Source organism: Lutra lutra, chromosome 7, assembly GCF_902655055.1.
Source record: "Lutra lutra chromosome 7, mLutLut1.2, whole genome shotgun sequence".
Lineage (NCBI taxonomy): Eukaryota > Metazoa > Chordata > Mammalia > Carnivora > Mustelidae > Lutra > Lutra lutra.
In genome coordinates, this window is record NC_062284.1 from 19,766,598 (window position 1) to 19,783,827 (window position 17,230).

General features: G+C 37.5%; 1 protein-coding gene across 11 annotated transcripts in view; it reads left to right on the forward strand.

Annotated features, from left to right (window-relative positions):
- Positions 1–17,230, forward strand: part of TJP1 (tight junction protein 1) — a 251,152-nt gene that overhangs the window by 185,207 nt on the left and 48,715 nt on the right. For all 11 annotated transcript variants that reach the window (XM_047735914.1, XM_047735915.1, XM_047735916.1 and 8 more), the window contains 4 exons: positions 3,044–3,320; positions 7,180–7,283; positions 7,872–8,040; positions 8,834–8,981. In XM_047735914.1, the coding sequence (XP_047591870.1) occupies positions 3,044–3,320; positions 7,180–7,283; positions 7,872–8,040; positions 8,834–8,981 (698 nt within the window). The remainder of the gene's footprint in view (positions 1–3,043; positions 3,321–7,179; positions 7,284–7,871; positions 8,041–8,833; positions 8,982–17,230) is intronic.

The following is a 17,230-nucleotide window of genomic DNA, read 5'->3' on the forward strand; positions in this document are numbered from 1 at the left end:
TGACTATCCTAAAAAAGCATTATGAAGTAAATGACTGGGCAGAAACATCTCCTAGAGATGACCTCTTTGAGCACTTCAGTATATCTCCATGGGGCTACTTACCTAACCCATTCATGGGTGAGCATTTCAGCATCCAGTTTCTACAGGTATTAAAAAAATACTGTGTTGAAGATCATTGTGTTTCTACCTACCTATTCAGTTCCTGTTTAGGAATAACATCTTAGGAGTGGCTTTTCAGCCAGAAGGCTTGAATGACTTGATATATATTGCCAGTGCCCTTCAGAAAGCCAATAGGCTATTGTAAGTCCAGTTTTAAAATCTTTGCCAAATGGACTGAACATAGTATTTCAAGTGAAATATTTTATAGTACAAATGAGTTTATCCCGTAGTGTATATACTGCCCATTTATGTTTCTTTTTTGCTTATTCTTTTGCATCTTTATGGTGATAATTGTCATACTAGAGAGCTGTATATATTAGGATGGTTAGTCTTATGTCATATATACTACATGTATTGTTTCCCCATATGCTTTTCTGAGTTAAGTTGTTTATGGTGATTGGGGGGTTGTTTTATGTCATTTTGTTTCAACACTGAAATGCCTTCATTTTTACGTTGTCGAATCTGTCAGATGTTCACTTGGTTGGTTCCATCTTTGCTGTCAGGCTTATAAACCCCTTTACCTTATCAGAGTTATAAAAGTATATATCCTGTACTTTATTCTAGTACTTACAGGATTTCATTGTTTTATTTTACATTTAAATTTTTAATTTAGCAAAACTGTTTTGAAGTAGGCATTTCCCCCCCAAATTTCTCTTTCAAAATTTTCAGTGATAAAATCAAGCATAAATGTCAAACCTGCTAAATACCTTCTTGTAAGTATACAACCATTAACTATAGTATACATAGAGAATTATAACAGGATTGGATATTTTTCAGTAAGTTAAGCAATTAACTGGTTGCAAATACTTCATTAAATGTATAGTTAAATGCATGGCAAGGACCTTCTCCAAGAAACCTGAATCTTAACAGGTTAGATGGATATACACAATCATAACCATAATGCACATTAGAGATTGAGAGTAGTTTCAGATGCAGTCAGTTTTACAGAGGTGGCAGGCACTCTCTTGAAGGAAGCCATGGAAAGCTCCTAGTCCTTATCTGGTTACTTTTTTTTGTTTGTATATTGCTAGGGAGGAATTGAAGATTTAAAAAAGTAACACTGCAGAAGTATTACTTCTAAAATAGTTTGTTGGAGTTTGAAGTAGAGGTGTGGCTAAAATGCAGAGAGTCAGTTAAGAATGCTTTATAGTAAGTGTTACTGGATAAGGGCCCGAGATATGGGGCATAGAGGGTGGAAAGACAGACAGCCTTCTCTCTGTTCCTAACAGGGAACTGACCTGTCTCTTTTCATGTATTGGCATTTTGCTGCTTCTTCAGCTTCAGTGTTGTTTCCTCAGAAGGGCCTTCTCTGATCATCCTTGGTAGTAGAAAGGAGCAGCAAGCAGTATTAAGTGTAGAGCAGCTCTTTGAAGAAAATTAGCCACAAAGGGAATAGATAGGATAACTTGGAAATGTGTAACAAGACAGAAGAATAGAGGATTAATTAGCAGATGAATAGTAGGCAGAGAACAAATTTCAGGGAGTCATGAAAGTTATAAGTACCTTCAGGGGTTGTTATTGATTAAGTAAGAAGTTGTTGGAGGTGGGTAGGGATAAGAATAAGAGCTCATAGGGGAGGATTTCATTCATCCAGGAAGAGGATCAACTTGGTCTTTGAGCCCCAAAGGAAGACTAAATGAGATACTGAAAAAATGTAGGAGTATAAGGGAAATAAAGTGGCTCTGATCTCTGTGAGTCAGGCTAAGCGATTGGGATCTTGGAGAATGGTTTTGAAATACCCATGTTAGCAAATTGCATAGAGAGGCAAGAGGTAGAGGAAAGGAATACTGAACAAGCAAAAGAATTCTGTCAAATAAAATGAATTTATGGAGGACCTACTCAGCAAAGTGTGGAAAAACAGCCATCTGAAGGTAAAGGTAATACAGGACTGGAGTTTGTCATAGCAGGTGATTGAGAGGTCAAGAGAAAGTCTTTAAATATCACAGCATGACATTCCATGAAAACTTGAGAGCAAGGCAGGTGAAACCAGGAAGGAATTAGTGGACTGGGAGAATAGGAGAGAAAGGAGTCCAAAAGAGGATGGGAATAGAAAAGTTTCAGTAGATGAAAGCATCAAAAGTAGAAGACAAGGAATGTTAACCCAAGAAGATCTTACAGATATCTGATGAGATCCTGGGTATATCAGGGTGAGAAGGTGAGTTGCACACAGTCCAGGGATTAAGAGGCCACTCCATCAGGTAATGCTTGAAGATCTTGAACCTACAGAAAGTGAAGAAAATAAAAGAACAGGGAAAATTGAACCATTTATCAGAGTCATTGAGGAAAGAAAGCCAGAAGAAGGGATTTATACCAAGATGAGAAATTATAAATTGGAGAGATACAGAAACTGAAAGCAGTTTGTATTGGTGAAGTATAATAGAGTTTTAGCTCCAACTTCGTTGAATGTTAGTGTGGAAGTACAGTAAATTTCTCTGTTAAGAGTTTCAGTAAGACAGTTGTGGGCCTTGATATTGATGGATTCTGAAAATCTAAAGGAGTCAAGTTGGGCTTACAAATTTGCTTGGTAGCAACTACAGTAAATTTGATGGTATTAGAGTACAGTGCTCCATCCTTCATTCCAACCATCAACAGTTATTAGTTCTTTTTTAATCTGGTGATTATTACACCTAGAAAATCTTTCTGAATTATGTAACTAAGGACTTCATTTGGCTCACTATTTCAAATTTGGTTCTTAACCAGATCTGTTTGTCAAGAAAGCAGAAAACAGATCCATTATGGAAATAGTAATTTGTTGTATATTGTGTCTCTCTGATTCATAATTAGTTTAATTGATATGGGACCAGAAAACTATAATTTTCCTTTCTCTTAGAAATGAAAGTATATATGGAAATCAGTAAGCTTTTTTGGTTAACTTTATTTGTAGACCATTCGGAGGAAGAAGAAAGTTCAGATACCAGTTAGTCGTCCTGATCCTGAACCGGTATCTGAGAATGAAGAAGATAGTTACGATGAGGAAGTCCATGACCCAAGAAGCAGCCGTGGCGGTCTGGTCAGTAGAAGGAGTGAGAAGAGTTGGGCAAGGGATAGAAGTGCAAGCAGAGAGAGGAGTTTGTCCCCACGGTCTGATAGGCGATCTGTGGCCTCCAGTCAACCTGCCAAACCCACCAAGGTCACGTTGGTGAAATCCCGGAAAAATGAAGGTATTCTCTACTAACTCACTTACCATTTTCACATGAAAATGTTAACATTAATTTTGGTAAGAAGTAAAATTGCCATCCCTTCCTATCCTTGCTTTTGTTGTCTTTTGTTATCTTCATTGTTATGTCCTATTGCTGTAAGTCATGTCCCGTTTAGCAGACTTCAGGGATCATCACTTTTCTCTTGAATTATTTTGTTGTAGCAGATAGTCCTTCAAATAAATGGTTCAGTAGTTGGATTTTGGATTTCTTTTGATTAGGATAGCCAAATACAAATTATGCTAATAAATTTCATACCATCACCAAGCTCAAAATCAGTGTTTACCTAGCTGTTAGGATCAGTAGTGGCATAACCATAGGAAGAAATTTTGGACTTGGTGGAGGTGGGGGGTGTGTGGAGGAGCAGAATACTTTTTAAATGAAGACATTAAGAAGAAGGATCCCCCTGGTAGGGGGATTCTGTAATGCAGGACATCTTTAACATTTTTGAAACTAAAGCCAGCTGGCTCCCCTGAATCAGATTTCATAAGAATGAATCTGATTGTGGTATCCTTCTGCTGTGGACATGTCTCTCAAATGATCATCTGTGGCTGACCATTTTGGTAAAAAGGTGTTGTACTAAGAGTATCATGTGGGCTCACTTTGATCTGCTCTACCAGCATCTGATGGACCTTTTTCTAGTTCTTGCTCCCCACCTTATTCTGTAGCGGGCTTCTCAAACTGTCTACTCCTGCTGTGGTCATTTTCCAACCCTCTCTGGCCTAATACCTGTTTCACCTTGCTCCCCAAATCATGCACACTAATTCAATAGAAATTTTCAGTCTTTGTTTTACTTACCTTTTCAGTACCATTTTGCATTTTGCACTTTTGTATTTTATATATGTGCTTCTGAAGCAAGCTCGAGTTACTGTGTTTTGAAATAATGTCTTCTCTCGGCTTCAAGAGAATGATAATACTGTGTCCTTCTGGGTCTCCCACCCCCTTTTTGTATCCTTTCAGCTTCCTTCTCCTCATCCTACCCTCTCATCTTAGGTAGATTTCTCTTCCAGAGTCTCTTTTTTCTTCAACATAACCTTCAGGTGGTCTCATCTACCCATTGGCGCAGTTATCTGCTGCTGATGGCAAAACTTACTTCCCCGGCTGTACTTTCGTGAGCCAGCTGACCCTCAGGCATACTCACTTCGGTGTTTCATGTAGCTCAGCTTCCTTAAACTTCGTATATCTTGAAAGAAACTCACATCTTCCTCAAAATTTTGTGTTTCTTATGAGGTCACTGGTTCAATATATTTCCATATACCTGGTTTCTCATGCCAGTTTTGGATAACATGGTAGTTATCCTTAACATCTCTCTTTTCCTCACTTCCCTGTACCCACTTAATACATGCTAACTTTCTAAATACCACTTTTTTTTTGTTTTTAAGATTTTATTTATTTATTTGACAGAGAGATCACAAGTAGGCATACAGGCAGGCAGAGGGGGGTGGGGGGAAGCAGGCTCCCGCTGAGCAGAAAGCCGGATGCAGGACTCGATCCCAGGACCCTGAGATCATGACCTGAGCCGAAGGCAGCAGCTTAACCCACTGAGCCACCCAGGCACCCCTAAATACCACTCTTTTTTTTTTTTTTTTTTTTTTTTTTTTGTCAGAGAGAGAGAGAGAGCACAGGCAGGCAGAGTGGCAACAGAGGTAGAAGGAGAAGCAGGCTCCCTGCTGAGCAAGGAGCCCAATGCGGGACTTGATCCCAGGACGCTGGGTCATGACCTGAGCCGAAGACAGACGCTTAACCAACTGAGCCACCCAGGCGTCCCCTAAATACCACTCTTAAATAACCATCCCACTACTGCCTTTCTCCATCGCCAGCACCCTTATCCAAACTACCATAATCTTTTTTCTTTCAGCTGTATTGAGATGTAATTAACATTGTATGTAAATACATAAAATTTTATACATTTAAGATACAAACTTGATGGTTTGATATACATATACATTATAAAATGATCACAGTCAAGTTTATCACAGCCATCATTTACATGATAATCGTAGTTAACTCGAATTCTCTAATAGTTATTATTATTTTTTTTTTGGTCTGGTGAGCAACCCTCTTAAGTGAACTTAATAAGTCTCAAAAACTGACCTCTGGATCCCTTCCAGTCAGTTCTACAGACACTTTCACAAAGATGCATTTATTTTTAACCACCCTGTCTCTACCACTGCCCACCACCTACCCCCACCCCACATAATCACACACGCACACTCTCATCCTTCTGGTTCAGTAGTATTTCCACTTTAGTATTTCTTCTTTAGGGAAGCCTTCTCGGACTCCATACCGGACACGAAATCCTGTATTGCCTTTATCTGTCCTTCTCTCACACTTATATTTGCCCCTACTGTGTGTGGAAGTTGCCAGGGAGTGCAGGGACTATCTCTCATTTGCTGCTTTTTTATCCACAATGCCTGGCACATAGTTAATATTTACCTAAGGAAACACTTGGAGTAAATGAATATAAATGAATATATGAGGATTATTTTGAAGTCATCTCTTTATTGGTCATTTATAACTTTTTAATCTTTTTTTTTTTTTTTAAGATTTTTTTTTTCAGTTTTTTGAGAGTGAGAAAGAGCCCATGGAGTTGGGTAGGAGCAGAGGCAGAGGGAGAAGCAGGCTCCCCACTGAGCAGAAAGCCTGACACAGGGCTACATCCCACGCCCTGGGATCATGACCTGAGTTGAAGGCAAATGTTTAACTGGCTGAGCCACCCAGGTGCCCCTGTAACTTTTTAATCTTAAATAAGGAGAAGTTTGTCATCAATACTGTATTCTTTTGTGGTATAACAACCATTTATTAAACACATATACTTGCTTGCCTAGATCCCCTCAAAAGTCATTTTATTTTTTTTACCCTGATTTTCTTGCTTGTGAGCGCTCTTTGTGTATTTGCCTTAAGTTAAGCTGTAACTCTGATGTAACTTATAGAAGCTTGAGTTAGCCGACCTGCTACCCATCCCATATTAAAAACAAAAACCCCAAGATCTTTTGTTTTGCCCCCCCACCCCCTGCTTCCTTAATGCAGAACGACACAGTCCTTTTCTCTCTCCTGAGAAAACCAGGAGCAGTGCTTTTCCTGTTGTTGTTATGTTGTTGTCATTGTTGTAGTTTACAAACAGAATTCTACAGTTTTGCAGGTCCCTGGACAGTTTTCTGGACACTCTGGTACCTTCCGCAACTCCGACCATTTCCTCACCCACAGATAGAATTAATGTTGCCTTACTTTTGGATACTTGATGATAAAAGGAAAGGACTGGCATTTATAACTCCTGCCTGTATTTGCTCAGCTAGTTGAAGCCTTTGCACTAATACAGAGTTTATGTCCTAATGCTCTGCATATGCCTTTCCAGTGTTAGAGGTTTGTAGGATTGGAAATACTTTCGCTCTAGGAAATTGGAGAAAACAAAAACAGTGTATGCTTGGTAACACAAGTCATCAATAAAATTGCCAACCTCTCCAGAGTTTTTCTAACCTCAGGCAGTTCACTTTTTAGAATTGTATTCATTAAACCTTCTGAGAAGCTAGTGTTTTATTACAGCATAGAAAGAAATGGTCTGTTCTTCAGGACTTTTTTCTCTGAGTAAAATGGAATAAGGTCTGTCAGTCTTTTGCTTGAATCCCGTAACTTCCTTTGCTTTCATGTTGATTTGCACACTTTTGATGATTAGAAGATATGTCCTCTTTGCAGGGTAGCTAGGAATAATTTCTTATTATTGACTGTACTTAAAAACTCAATGTGGTGATTACTCTTATGCTTTTAAACTCTATTTAAGTCTCATAGCATTTTACACTAAAGACATTTAAATGTATTCTTTCAGAATATGGTCTTCGATTGGCCAGCCATATATTTGTAAAGGAAATTTCACAAGATAGTTTGGCAGCAAGAGATGGCAATATTCAAGAAGGCGATGTTGTATTAAAGGTATAGTCCTGTTCTTACATTTCAAGGAATTGAAATAGAAGACAAATTCTAGTGTAACCATATAGCCTCTGCTAATGTTCAAAGCAATTTTGCAAAAAAAAAAAAATTAAAAACTAATGTTTGGGACACTGGATGGTTTGCCATTTTTAGTGGACAGAAATTGTTTGTCTGTTATTACATGTCAACACTGATGTCTTTCTTTAGTCATGGAGTCATCCTGGGCAAATTAATCGCTACAAATGAATATCATTCACTTTTTAGGAGCTACTTTGTAGGTAGATACATCTAGTCTTACATAATAAGTGTTTTGATAACTAAATATTATTAAAATGTTTGTTAGTTTGCTTATAAGTAATAGAATGTGACAGGCTTGGTGATACTAATTTGGGTTTTCTGACAAAGCAACAGCGTATTAAAATTTTATTATTTCGGGGAAGAAGAGTACTTCGATAATACAGGAAAGTATAAAGGGAATATTTTGCTTCTTACAGCAAGCCAAGGATAATTTAAATATTCTTGTTCCATAACATTAAGTTAACATTTGTATTTTTTTCATTTATTTTCAACCTGGTTTCTTTTCCGTTGCAGATAAATGGTACTGTGACAGAAAATATGTCACTGACAGATGCAAAGACATTGATAGAAAGGTCTAAAGGCAAGTTAAAAATGGTAGTTCAGAGGGATGAACGCGCTACCCTATTGAACGTCCCTGATCTTTCTGACAGTATCCACTCTGCTAATGCCTCTGAGAGAGATGGTGAGTACAGTTCTGTTTGCAGAGCCCCTTTAAGTGACCTAATGAAGTAGTAGGAAGATTTGATGTGTTTGAGTGAAATACTTTTGTACAAGCCAGACACCTTCAAAATCTAAGAATTACAAATCTATATATTGGGGGTAGAGGGTTTACTTTTAGTTACTTTCTAGTTTTATTGAGAAAATCCACATATATCAGTGTGGAAGTTTAAGGTGCATAGCATAATGGTTTGATTTATGTATATCATGAAACAATACCATAATATGTTTGGTTAACTCCTATAGATAAAATTACAAAAAAAGTTCGCCTTGTGATGAGAACTCTTAGGATTTAGTCTCTTTAATAGCTTTATATATACCATACAGCACTGTTAGCTGTAGTCATTATGTTGTACATTACATCCTTGGTGCTCATTTATTTTGTAACTGAAAGTTTGCATCTTCCTCTAATTCCCCGTATGCCCCTCCCCCAACTCTCCTGGTAACCACAAATCTGAACTCTTTTCTGTCAGTTTGGTGGTTGTGTGGGTTTGTGGTTTTTTTGTGGTTGTTTTGTTTTGTTTTGTCTTTCTCTGACTTACTTCGCTTAGCCTATGCCTTCAAGGTCCATTGATGTTGTCACTATGTATTTTCTGTAGGCAGCTCACCATTTTTATCGGTGGTTGATGAAGTTAATGCTTAAAACATCAGTTTTATATGAAAATATATTTAGTAGCTTATATCTATTATCCCTGGAGTACCTTACATTTACTATAATCATTTTACGGGAAAATAAATAGCACCCTTTTACCTAACAGACATTTCAGAAATTCAGTCACTGGCATCAGATCATTCTGGTCGATCACATGACAGACCTCCCCGCCACAGCCGGTCACGATCACCTGACCAACGGTCAGAGCCTTCTGATCATTCCAGACACTCTCCACAGCAGCCCAGCAGTGGCAGGTAAATCACACTCTATCATTAATATAGTTATGTGTGCTTGATACATGTTTCTGGTATTGCTTACAAATAAAACTAGAAAATAGATTTTCTTTTGATTACCAAGTTTAGGTAGGGGTTTTTTGTGGTTTTTTTTGGATTTTAAAAATCAATTTAGGGATTATCTAGAAAACCAGAGGTCACTGAAACTTCTTAAAGAATGAAAGAGTAAATATTTTAGGTATGCAAGCTACACAGCTTCTTGTCAGTACTCTGTCTTTGTAGCACAGAAGTGTAACTGTAGACAGTATGTAAATGAACTGGCAGGGTCGTGTTCCAATAAAACTTTTTATAAAAACAGTTGGCCTTAAGCTGGAATTTGCTGATCCACAGCATTAGAAGATGCTAGCTAGCTTATAGAATCTATTGCTTGGGAAAGTTAACTATACCAGTAGTTCTTATCTAGACAGTTTAATCTAGACTTTGTTTTCCCTTTTAAAAATACACTGGGTATTGTGTGTAAACAATGAATCTTGGAACACTGCTCTGAAAACTAATGATGTATTTTATGGTGACTAACATAACACAATTAAAAAAAAAACTAATAAAAATAAAAATACACTCTCTAGTATTTATCCCAAGGGGTCTGGTATGCTAGTAGTATATGACTTATCTGAGTTTTTATGGTCTTTGGGATTGCATATACATTTGAGAAACTGAAAATTATGGCCCTTGTCTCTAGAAAAGGGCACATGTACACATACATGTAGCATTTTACATAAAATTTGTGGACATTCCCAGGGCTCTGTAGGCTACCCAATTGATTTGTTGTTTTTAATAATAATTCATATGGAGATCTTCAGGAGGCACTTGAAAACTTGATTGGAACAGTTTAGGATTAGAGATAGTTATTCGGGACTTAACTTGCATGGAGGTGTTAGCTCAAGCCATAGATGTCACTGAAGTTTGGAGAGGCCAAGTGCATTGGGGAGTGCATTCCTTAAGGAAGGTGAGGAGGCAAGAAAGAAGGAAACAGAGAATGGGAGAGTATCTGGCCAGAAGAAAGCCTTTAAAAGATTGTCAAAAGCCATAGTAATATGGTTGTGCACTGTTGGTTTTAGAAATTTGTGAAGCTGATACTTTCTAAATTTCAATTTTAGGTTTGTAAATTATATTAATTCTGATCTTTATTTTAAGGTTGTAATGATTTTTTAAAAAGGAATATTAATAGTATTGTCACAAGCCGGTCCTGGTTTATCTTATAGCTGATTATTATTTTTAACTGCTACAAGTTAATATGTTAGTTCTAAAAATCTTCCTGACACAGCATAGATGTTACCTGGAAAAGGATTGCTGCCACAACACATACACAGTGATATAACTAACACCCTTGGATGATTCATGGGAGCAGCTATAATTGTAACACATTTCTCTCACCCAGAAACCATGCTGGTATCAAACAATTTGGACATGATTTTCCTTTTAAAAAAAAAAAATCCAAATTTTGACCGTTAGTTTTTATTGTGAGCAAATTTGAAATTTTAGAAAGTTTTTTTTTGATGCCTACTTTTTTCATTTTAGAGTTCATTCACACTTGGTATCTGTAACTTAAAAGTTGAGGGATTTTTAGGAAAAGATTTTTTATATTACAGTTGGGATGTTTTAATTGGGAACCCCAGGTATTCTTATGGGCAACACCAGTTAAATGAGATCTTTTAAAAATGCGGAATCCTGGGCCCTGTTCTCAGATAGAGGCAAGGAATAGTGGGTTTTTTGTTTTTTTTTTTTTAAAGTTCCTGGTATTATTCTCTTCTCTGCACTACCAGATTTAGGAATATGGTTAGAACATGTAGCATATACTAAAGAAAAGAGAATACTTCAACTGCAGAAGACCCAGAGTCTTCAGATTATTTCCAGATATTTGTGCTGAAAATTTAATTCCTGAGAACTCTGTGACCTGGCCATAGGCAAGATATACATTAGTACCAGTTACTTAAAGGTCTTATTTCTTCCCCTAAAGTTCATGTTAAAGTCCAAATAACTGTGCAGTTGTAGAGGATTATCCCACGTTGAGAAACAATTTAGACGTTAAGAGTAAAATCCTGGTATTAAGAAACACCATGGGTCCTGTACAGCATTCCATCATTGTTATGACCTACTTACATTCTTCTACATGATGTTCTTTCCTGAGAAAGCAAACATTACATGGACAGACTGCTTGAGAAAAACACATTAGCTTATTAATTCATTATAATTAGGTGAGCAGTGTATCTTCACTATTGTCTAGAAGAAGATTTGGCAGACTACAACCTGTGGGCCAAATACAGCCCACTGCCTGATTTTGCAAATAAAGTTTTATTGGAACCCGTCCTCTAATGGCATAATTGGGAAGTTGCAACAGAGACTAAGGCTCAAAGAACCATATAAGGAAAAAGTTTGCCAGGCCCTGGTCTAGAATGTTAAAATAGTCTTGTTTTTAAACTGAAAAACAATATACGTATAGAGAGAATTTTGACTCATTTTCTTATACCTTTCTTACACCTTATACCTTGATGTTTGTTGCCAGGTTTGTTTTGTATTTTATTCAGTAATGTTTCAGAGCCCACTCTGGGCCAAAACTTGGATACTGAGAGAGTCCACAGCTGGTGGCACTGTTGCATGGTGATTACCATGTAGCTTTCACCAAGAAGATTCTTTTCACTGATCTCGGCGTGATCCCTGCGCATGTAGAGAGTATTTGATTTGCAGGCTGTGTTCTAAGCTTCTGCTGGGTTATAGTTTACTCTCCCTGCTGGGTTATAGTTTACTCTCCCTACTGTGTAACGTTCAATTTAGCAGATCTGTTTTATGACTTTTCCTCCTTTGGAACAGCATATGTTTACCTTTTTTGTTCTGTCCTATGAACTGTTACAATAAAGGTGACTGTGGTGCTACTGATTATCATAAGCAGCTGCAGTACTGAAAAAATTCTATTGTAGTAAAAGCTCAAACTAAGCTAATGTTGTATTTGGATTGTAAAGATTATGTTTGGTATTACTTACGCTCAGGCATTCCATAAACTGACAAAGTTTATTTAAGGCCTAAGTTGTTGTCCGAAGTTCTTAGGGAATGTATTTTAACAAATAGAAAAGGTTTAATTTATATTTAGCGTATCTTTAATAAAAAATGGTTGCTTATAATAAAAGCACTTTAAAGCAGGGTTTTAAGAAGTTTGAAACTTTGTAACATTTTTAAATATTCTCTTTATTCATTGTTTGTTTCTCCTGAGAGAAAATGCTTACATAAGTTCTGAAGTTAGTGGTTTCAGTATTGATACTGTTTATGATACAGTAAATGCATCATGGTAAAATTGAATTTCTAGACTGAATGTAGGTGTTGAGCCCAGTTAAGCTGATATATTTGGAGTGAAAACTATTTATCTATATGGTCCACCTTTTACTATCAGCCTTTTACTATACAAAGTTGAATTTAAGCTCATGATCTTTTTTTCCAGGAGTGCCAGGTAAATCCGAATACTAATGCATATAGGGCATATAATGTATCTGCTTAAATGCCTTAGAGAAGTCTTGGCTTTTTTTTTTTTTTTCATATGTGAAGTGGCCATTATTTTATTTTAATTGATGCTTTTTTTTTTTAATTTTATTTTTTATAAACATATATTTTTATCCCCAGGGTTACAGGTCTGTGAATCGCAAGGTTTACACACTTCACAGCACTCACCATAGCACATACCCTCCCCAATGTCCATAATCCCACCGCCCCCCAACCCCCCTCCCCCCATCAACCCTCAGTTTGTTTTGTGAGATTAAGAGTCACTTATGGTTTGTCTCCCTCCCAATTCCATCTTATTTCCTTTACTCTTCTCCTACACCCTTAACCCCCCATGTTGCATCTCTTCTCCCTCATATCAGGAAGATCATATGATAGTTGTCTTTCTCCAATTGACTTATTTCACTAAGCATGATACCCTCTAGTTCCATCCACGTCGTCGCAAATGGCAAGATTTCATTTCTTTTGATGGCTGCATAGTATTCCATTGTGTATATATACCACATCTTCTTTATCCATTCGTCTGTTGATGGACATCTGGGTTCTTTCCATAGTTTGGCTATTGTAGACATTGCTGCTATAAACATTCGGGTGCACGTGCCCCTTCGGATCACTACGTTTGTATCTTTAGGGTAAATAAATACCCAGTAGTGCAATTGCTGGGTCATAGGGTAGTTCTATTTTCAACATTTTGAGGAACCTCCATGCTGTTTTCCAGAGTGGTTGCACCAGCTTGCATTCCCACCAACAGTGTAGGAGGGTTCCCCTTTCTCCGCATCCTCGCCAGCATCTCTCATTTCCTGACTTGTTAATTTTGGCCATTCTGACTGGTGTGAGGTGATATCTCATGGTGGTTTTGATTTGTATTTCCCTGATGCCGATTGATGTGGAGCACTTTTTCATGTGTCTGTTGGCCATCTGGATGTCTTCTTTGCAGAAATGTCTGTTCATGTCCTCTGCCCATTTCTTGATTGGATTATTTGTTCTTTGGGTGTTGAGTTTGATAAGTTCTTTATAGATTTTGGACACTAGCCCTTTATCTGATAGGTCGTTTGCAAATATCTTCTCCCATCCTGTCAGTTGTCTTTTGGTTTTGTTAACTCTTTCCTTTGCTGTGCAAAAGCTTTTGATCTTGATAAAATCCCAAAAGTTCATTTTTGCCCTTGCTTCCCTTGCCTTTGGCGATGTTCCTAGGAAGATGTTGCTGCGGCTGAGGTCGAAGAGGTTGCTGCCTGTGTTCTCCTCAAGGATTTTGATGGATTCCTTTCTCACATTGAGATCCTTCATCCATTTTGAGTCTATTTTTGTGTGTGGTGTAAGGAAATGATCCAATTTCATTTTTCTGCATGCGGCTGTCCAATTTTCCCAACACCATTTATTGAAGAGGCTGTCTTTTTTCCATTGGACATTCTTTCCTGCTTTGTCGAAGATGAGTTGACCATAGAGTTGAGGGTCTATTTCTGGGCTCTCTATTGTGTTCCATTGATCAATGTGTCTGTTTTTGTGCCAGTACCATGCTGTCTTGATGATGACAGCTTTGTAATAGAGCTTGAAGTCCGGAATTGTGATGCCACCAACTTTGGCTTTCTTTTTCAATATTCCTTTGGCTATTCGAGGTCTTTTCTGGTTCCATATAAATTTTAGGATTATTTGTTCCATTTCTTTGAAAAAAATGGATGGTACTTTGATAGGAATTGCATTAAATGTGTAGATTGCTTTAGGTAGCATAGACATTTTCACAATATTTATTCTTCCAATCCAGGAGCATGGAACATTTTTCCATTTCTTTGTGTCTTCCTCAATTTCTTTCATGAGTACTTTATAGTTTTCTGAATATAGACTCTTAGCCTCTTTGGTTAGGTTTATTCCTAGGTATCTTATAGTTTTGGGTGCAATTGTAAATGGGATGGACTCCTTAATTTCTCTTTCTTCTGTCTTGTTGTTGGTGTAGAGAAATGCAACTGATCTCTGTGCATTGATTTTATATCCTGACCCTTTACTGAATTCCTGTACAAGTTCTAGCAGTTTTGGAGTGGAGTCTTTTGGGTTTTCCACATAGAGTATCATATCATCTGCAAAGAGTGATAGTTTGACTTCTTCTTTGCCGATTTGGATGCCTTTAATTTCCTTTTGTTGTCTGATTGCTGAGGCTAGGACTTCTAGTACTATGTTGAATAGCAGTGGTGATAGCGGACATGCCTGCCGTGTTCCTGACCTTAGCGGAAAAGCTTTCAGTTTTTCTCCATTGAGAATGATATTTGCGTGGGATTTTCATAGATGGCTTTGATAATATTGAGGTATGTGCCCTCTATCCCTACACTTTGAAGAGTTTTGATCAGGAAGGGATGCTGTACTTTGTCAAATGCTTTTTCAGCATCTATGGAGAGTATCATATGGTTCTTGTTCTTTCTTTTATTAATGTGTTGTATCACATTGATTGATTTGCGGATGTTGAACCAACCTTGCAGCCCTGGAATAAATCCCACTTGGTCGTGGTGAATAATCCTTTTAACGTACTGTTGAATCCTATTGGCTAGTATTTTGGCGAGAATTTTTGCATCTGTGTGCATCAAGGATATTGGTCTGTGGTTCTCTTTTTTGATGGGATCCTTGTCTGGTTTTGGGATCAAGGTGATGCTGGCCTCATAAAATGAGTGTGGAAGTTTTCCTTCCATTTCTATTTTTTGGAACAGTTTCAGGAGAATAGGAATTAGTTCTTCTTTAAATGTTTGGTAGAATTCCCCCGGGAAGCCATCTGGCCCTGGGCTTTTGTTTGTTTGGAGATTTTTGAAGACTGTTCCAATCTCCTTACTGGTTATGGGTCTGTTCAGGCTTTCTATTTCTTCCTGGTTCAGTTGTGGTAGTTTATATGTCTCTAGGAATGCATCCATTTCTTCCAGATTGTCAAATTTGTTGGCGTAGAGTTGCTCATAGTATATTCTTATAATTGTCTGTATTTCTTTGGTGTTCGTTGTGATCTCTCCTCTTTCATTCATGATTTTATTTATTTGGGTCCTTTCTCTTTTCTTTTTGATAAGTCTGGCCAGGGGTTTATCAATCTTATTAATTCTTTCAAAGAACCAGCTCCTAGTTTCGTTGATTTGTTCTATTGTTTTTTTGGTTTCTATTTCATTGATTTCTGCTCTGATCTTTATGATTTCTCTTCTCCTGCTGGGTTTGGGGTTTCTTTCTTGTTCTTTCTCCAGCTCCTTTAGGTGTAGGGTTAGGTTGTGTACCTGAGACCTTTCTTGTTTCTTGAGAAAGGCTTGTACCGCTCTATATTTTCCTCTCAGGACTGCCTTTGTTGTGTCCCACAGATTCTGAACCGTTGTGTTTTCATTATCATTTGTTTCCATAAATTTTTTCAATTCTTCTTTAATTTCCTGGTTGACCCATTCATTCTTTAGAAGGATGCTGTTTAGTCTCCATGTATTTGGGTTCTTTCCAAATTTCCTCTTGTGATTGAGTTCTAGCTTCAGAGCATTGTGGTCTGAAATATGCAGAGAATGATCCCAATCTTTTGATACTGGTTGAGACTTGATTTAGGACCAAGAATGTGATCTATTCTGGAGACTGTTCCGTGTGCACTAGAGAAGAATGTGTATTCTGTTGCTTTGGGATGAAATGTTCTGAATATATCTGTGATGTCCATCTGGTCCAGTGTGTCATTTTAGACCTTTATTTCCTTGTTGATCTTTTGCTTGGATGATCTGTCCATTCAGTGAGGGGAGTGTTAAAGTCCCCTACTATTATTGTATTATTGTCGATGTGTTTCTTTGATTTTGTTATTAATTGGTTTATATAGTTGGCTGCTCCCACGTTAGGGGCATAGATATTTAAAATTGTTAGATCTTCTTGTTGGACAGTTCCTTTGAGTATGATATAGTGTCCTTCCTCATCTCTTATTATAGTCTTTGGCTTAAAATCTAATTGATCTGATATAAGGATTGCCACTCCTGCTTTCTTCTGATGTCCATTAGCATGGTAAATTCTTTTCCACCCCCTCACTTTAAATCTGGAGGTGTCTTCGGGTTTAAGATGAGTTTCTTGTAGGCAACATATAGATGGGTTTTGTTTTTTTATCCATTCTGATACCCTGTGTCTTTTGATTGGGGCATTTAGCCCATTAACATTCAGGGTAAGTATTGAGAGATATGAATTTAGTGCCATTGTATTGCCTGTAAGGTGACTGTTATTGTATATTGTCTCTGTTTCTTTCTGATCTACTACTTTTAGGGTCTCTCTTTGCTTAGAGGACCCCTTTCAATATTTCCTGTAGAGCTGGTTTGGTATTTGCAAATTCTTTCAGTTTTTGTTTGTCCTGGAAGCTTTTAATCTCTTCTTCTATTTTCAATGATAGCCTAGCTGGATATAGTATTCTTGGCTGCATGTTTTTCTTGTTTAGTGCTCTGAATATATCATGCCAGCTCTTTCTGGCCTGCCAGGTCTCTGTGGATAAGTCTGCTGCCAATCTAATATTTTTACCATTGTATGTTACAGACTTCTTTTCCCAGGCTGCTTTCAGGATCTTCTCTTTGTCACTAAGACTTGTAAATTTTACTATTAGGTGACGGGGTGTGGACCTATTCTTATTGATTTTGAGGGGGGTTCTCTGAACCTCCTGGATTTTGATGCTTGTTCCCTTTGCCATATTGGGGAAATTCTCCTCAATAATTCTCTCCAGTATACCTTCTGCTCCCCTCTCTGTTTCCTCTTCTTCTGGA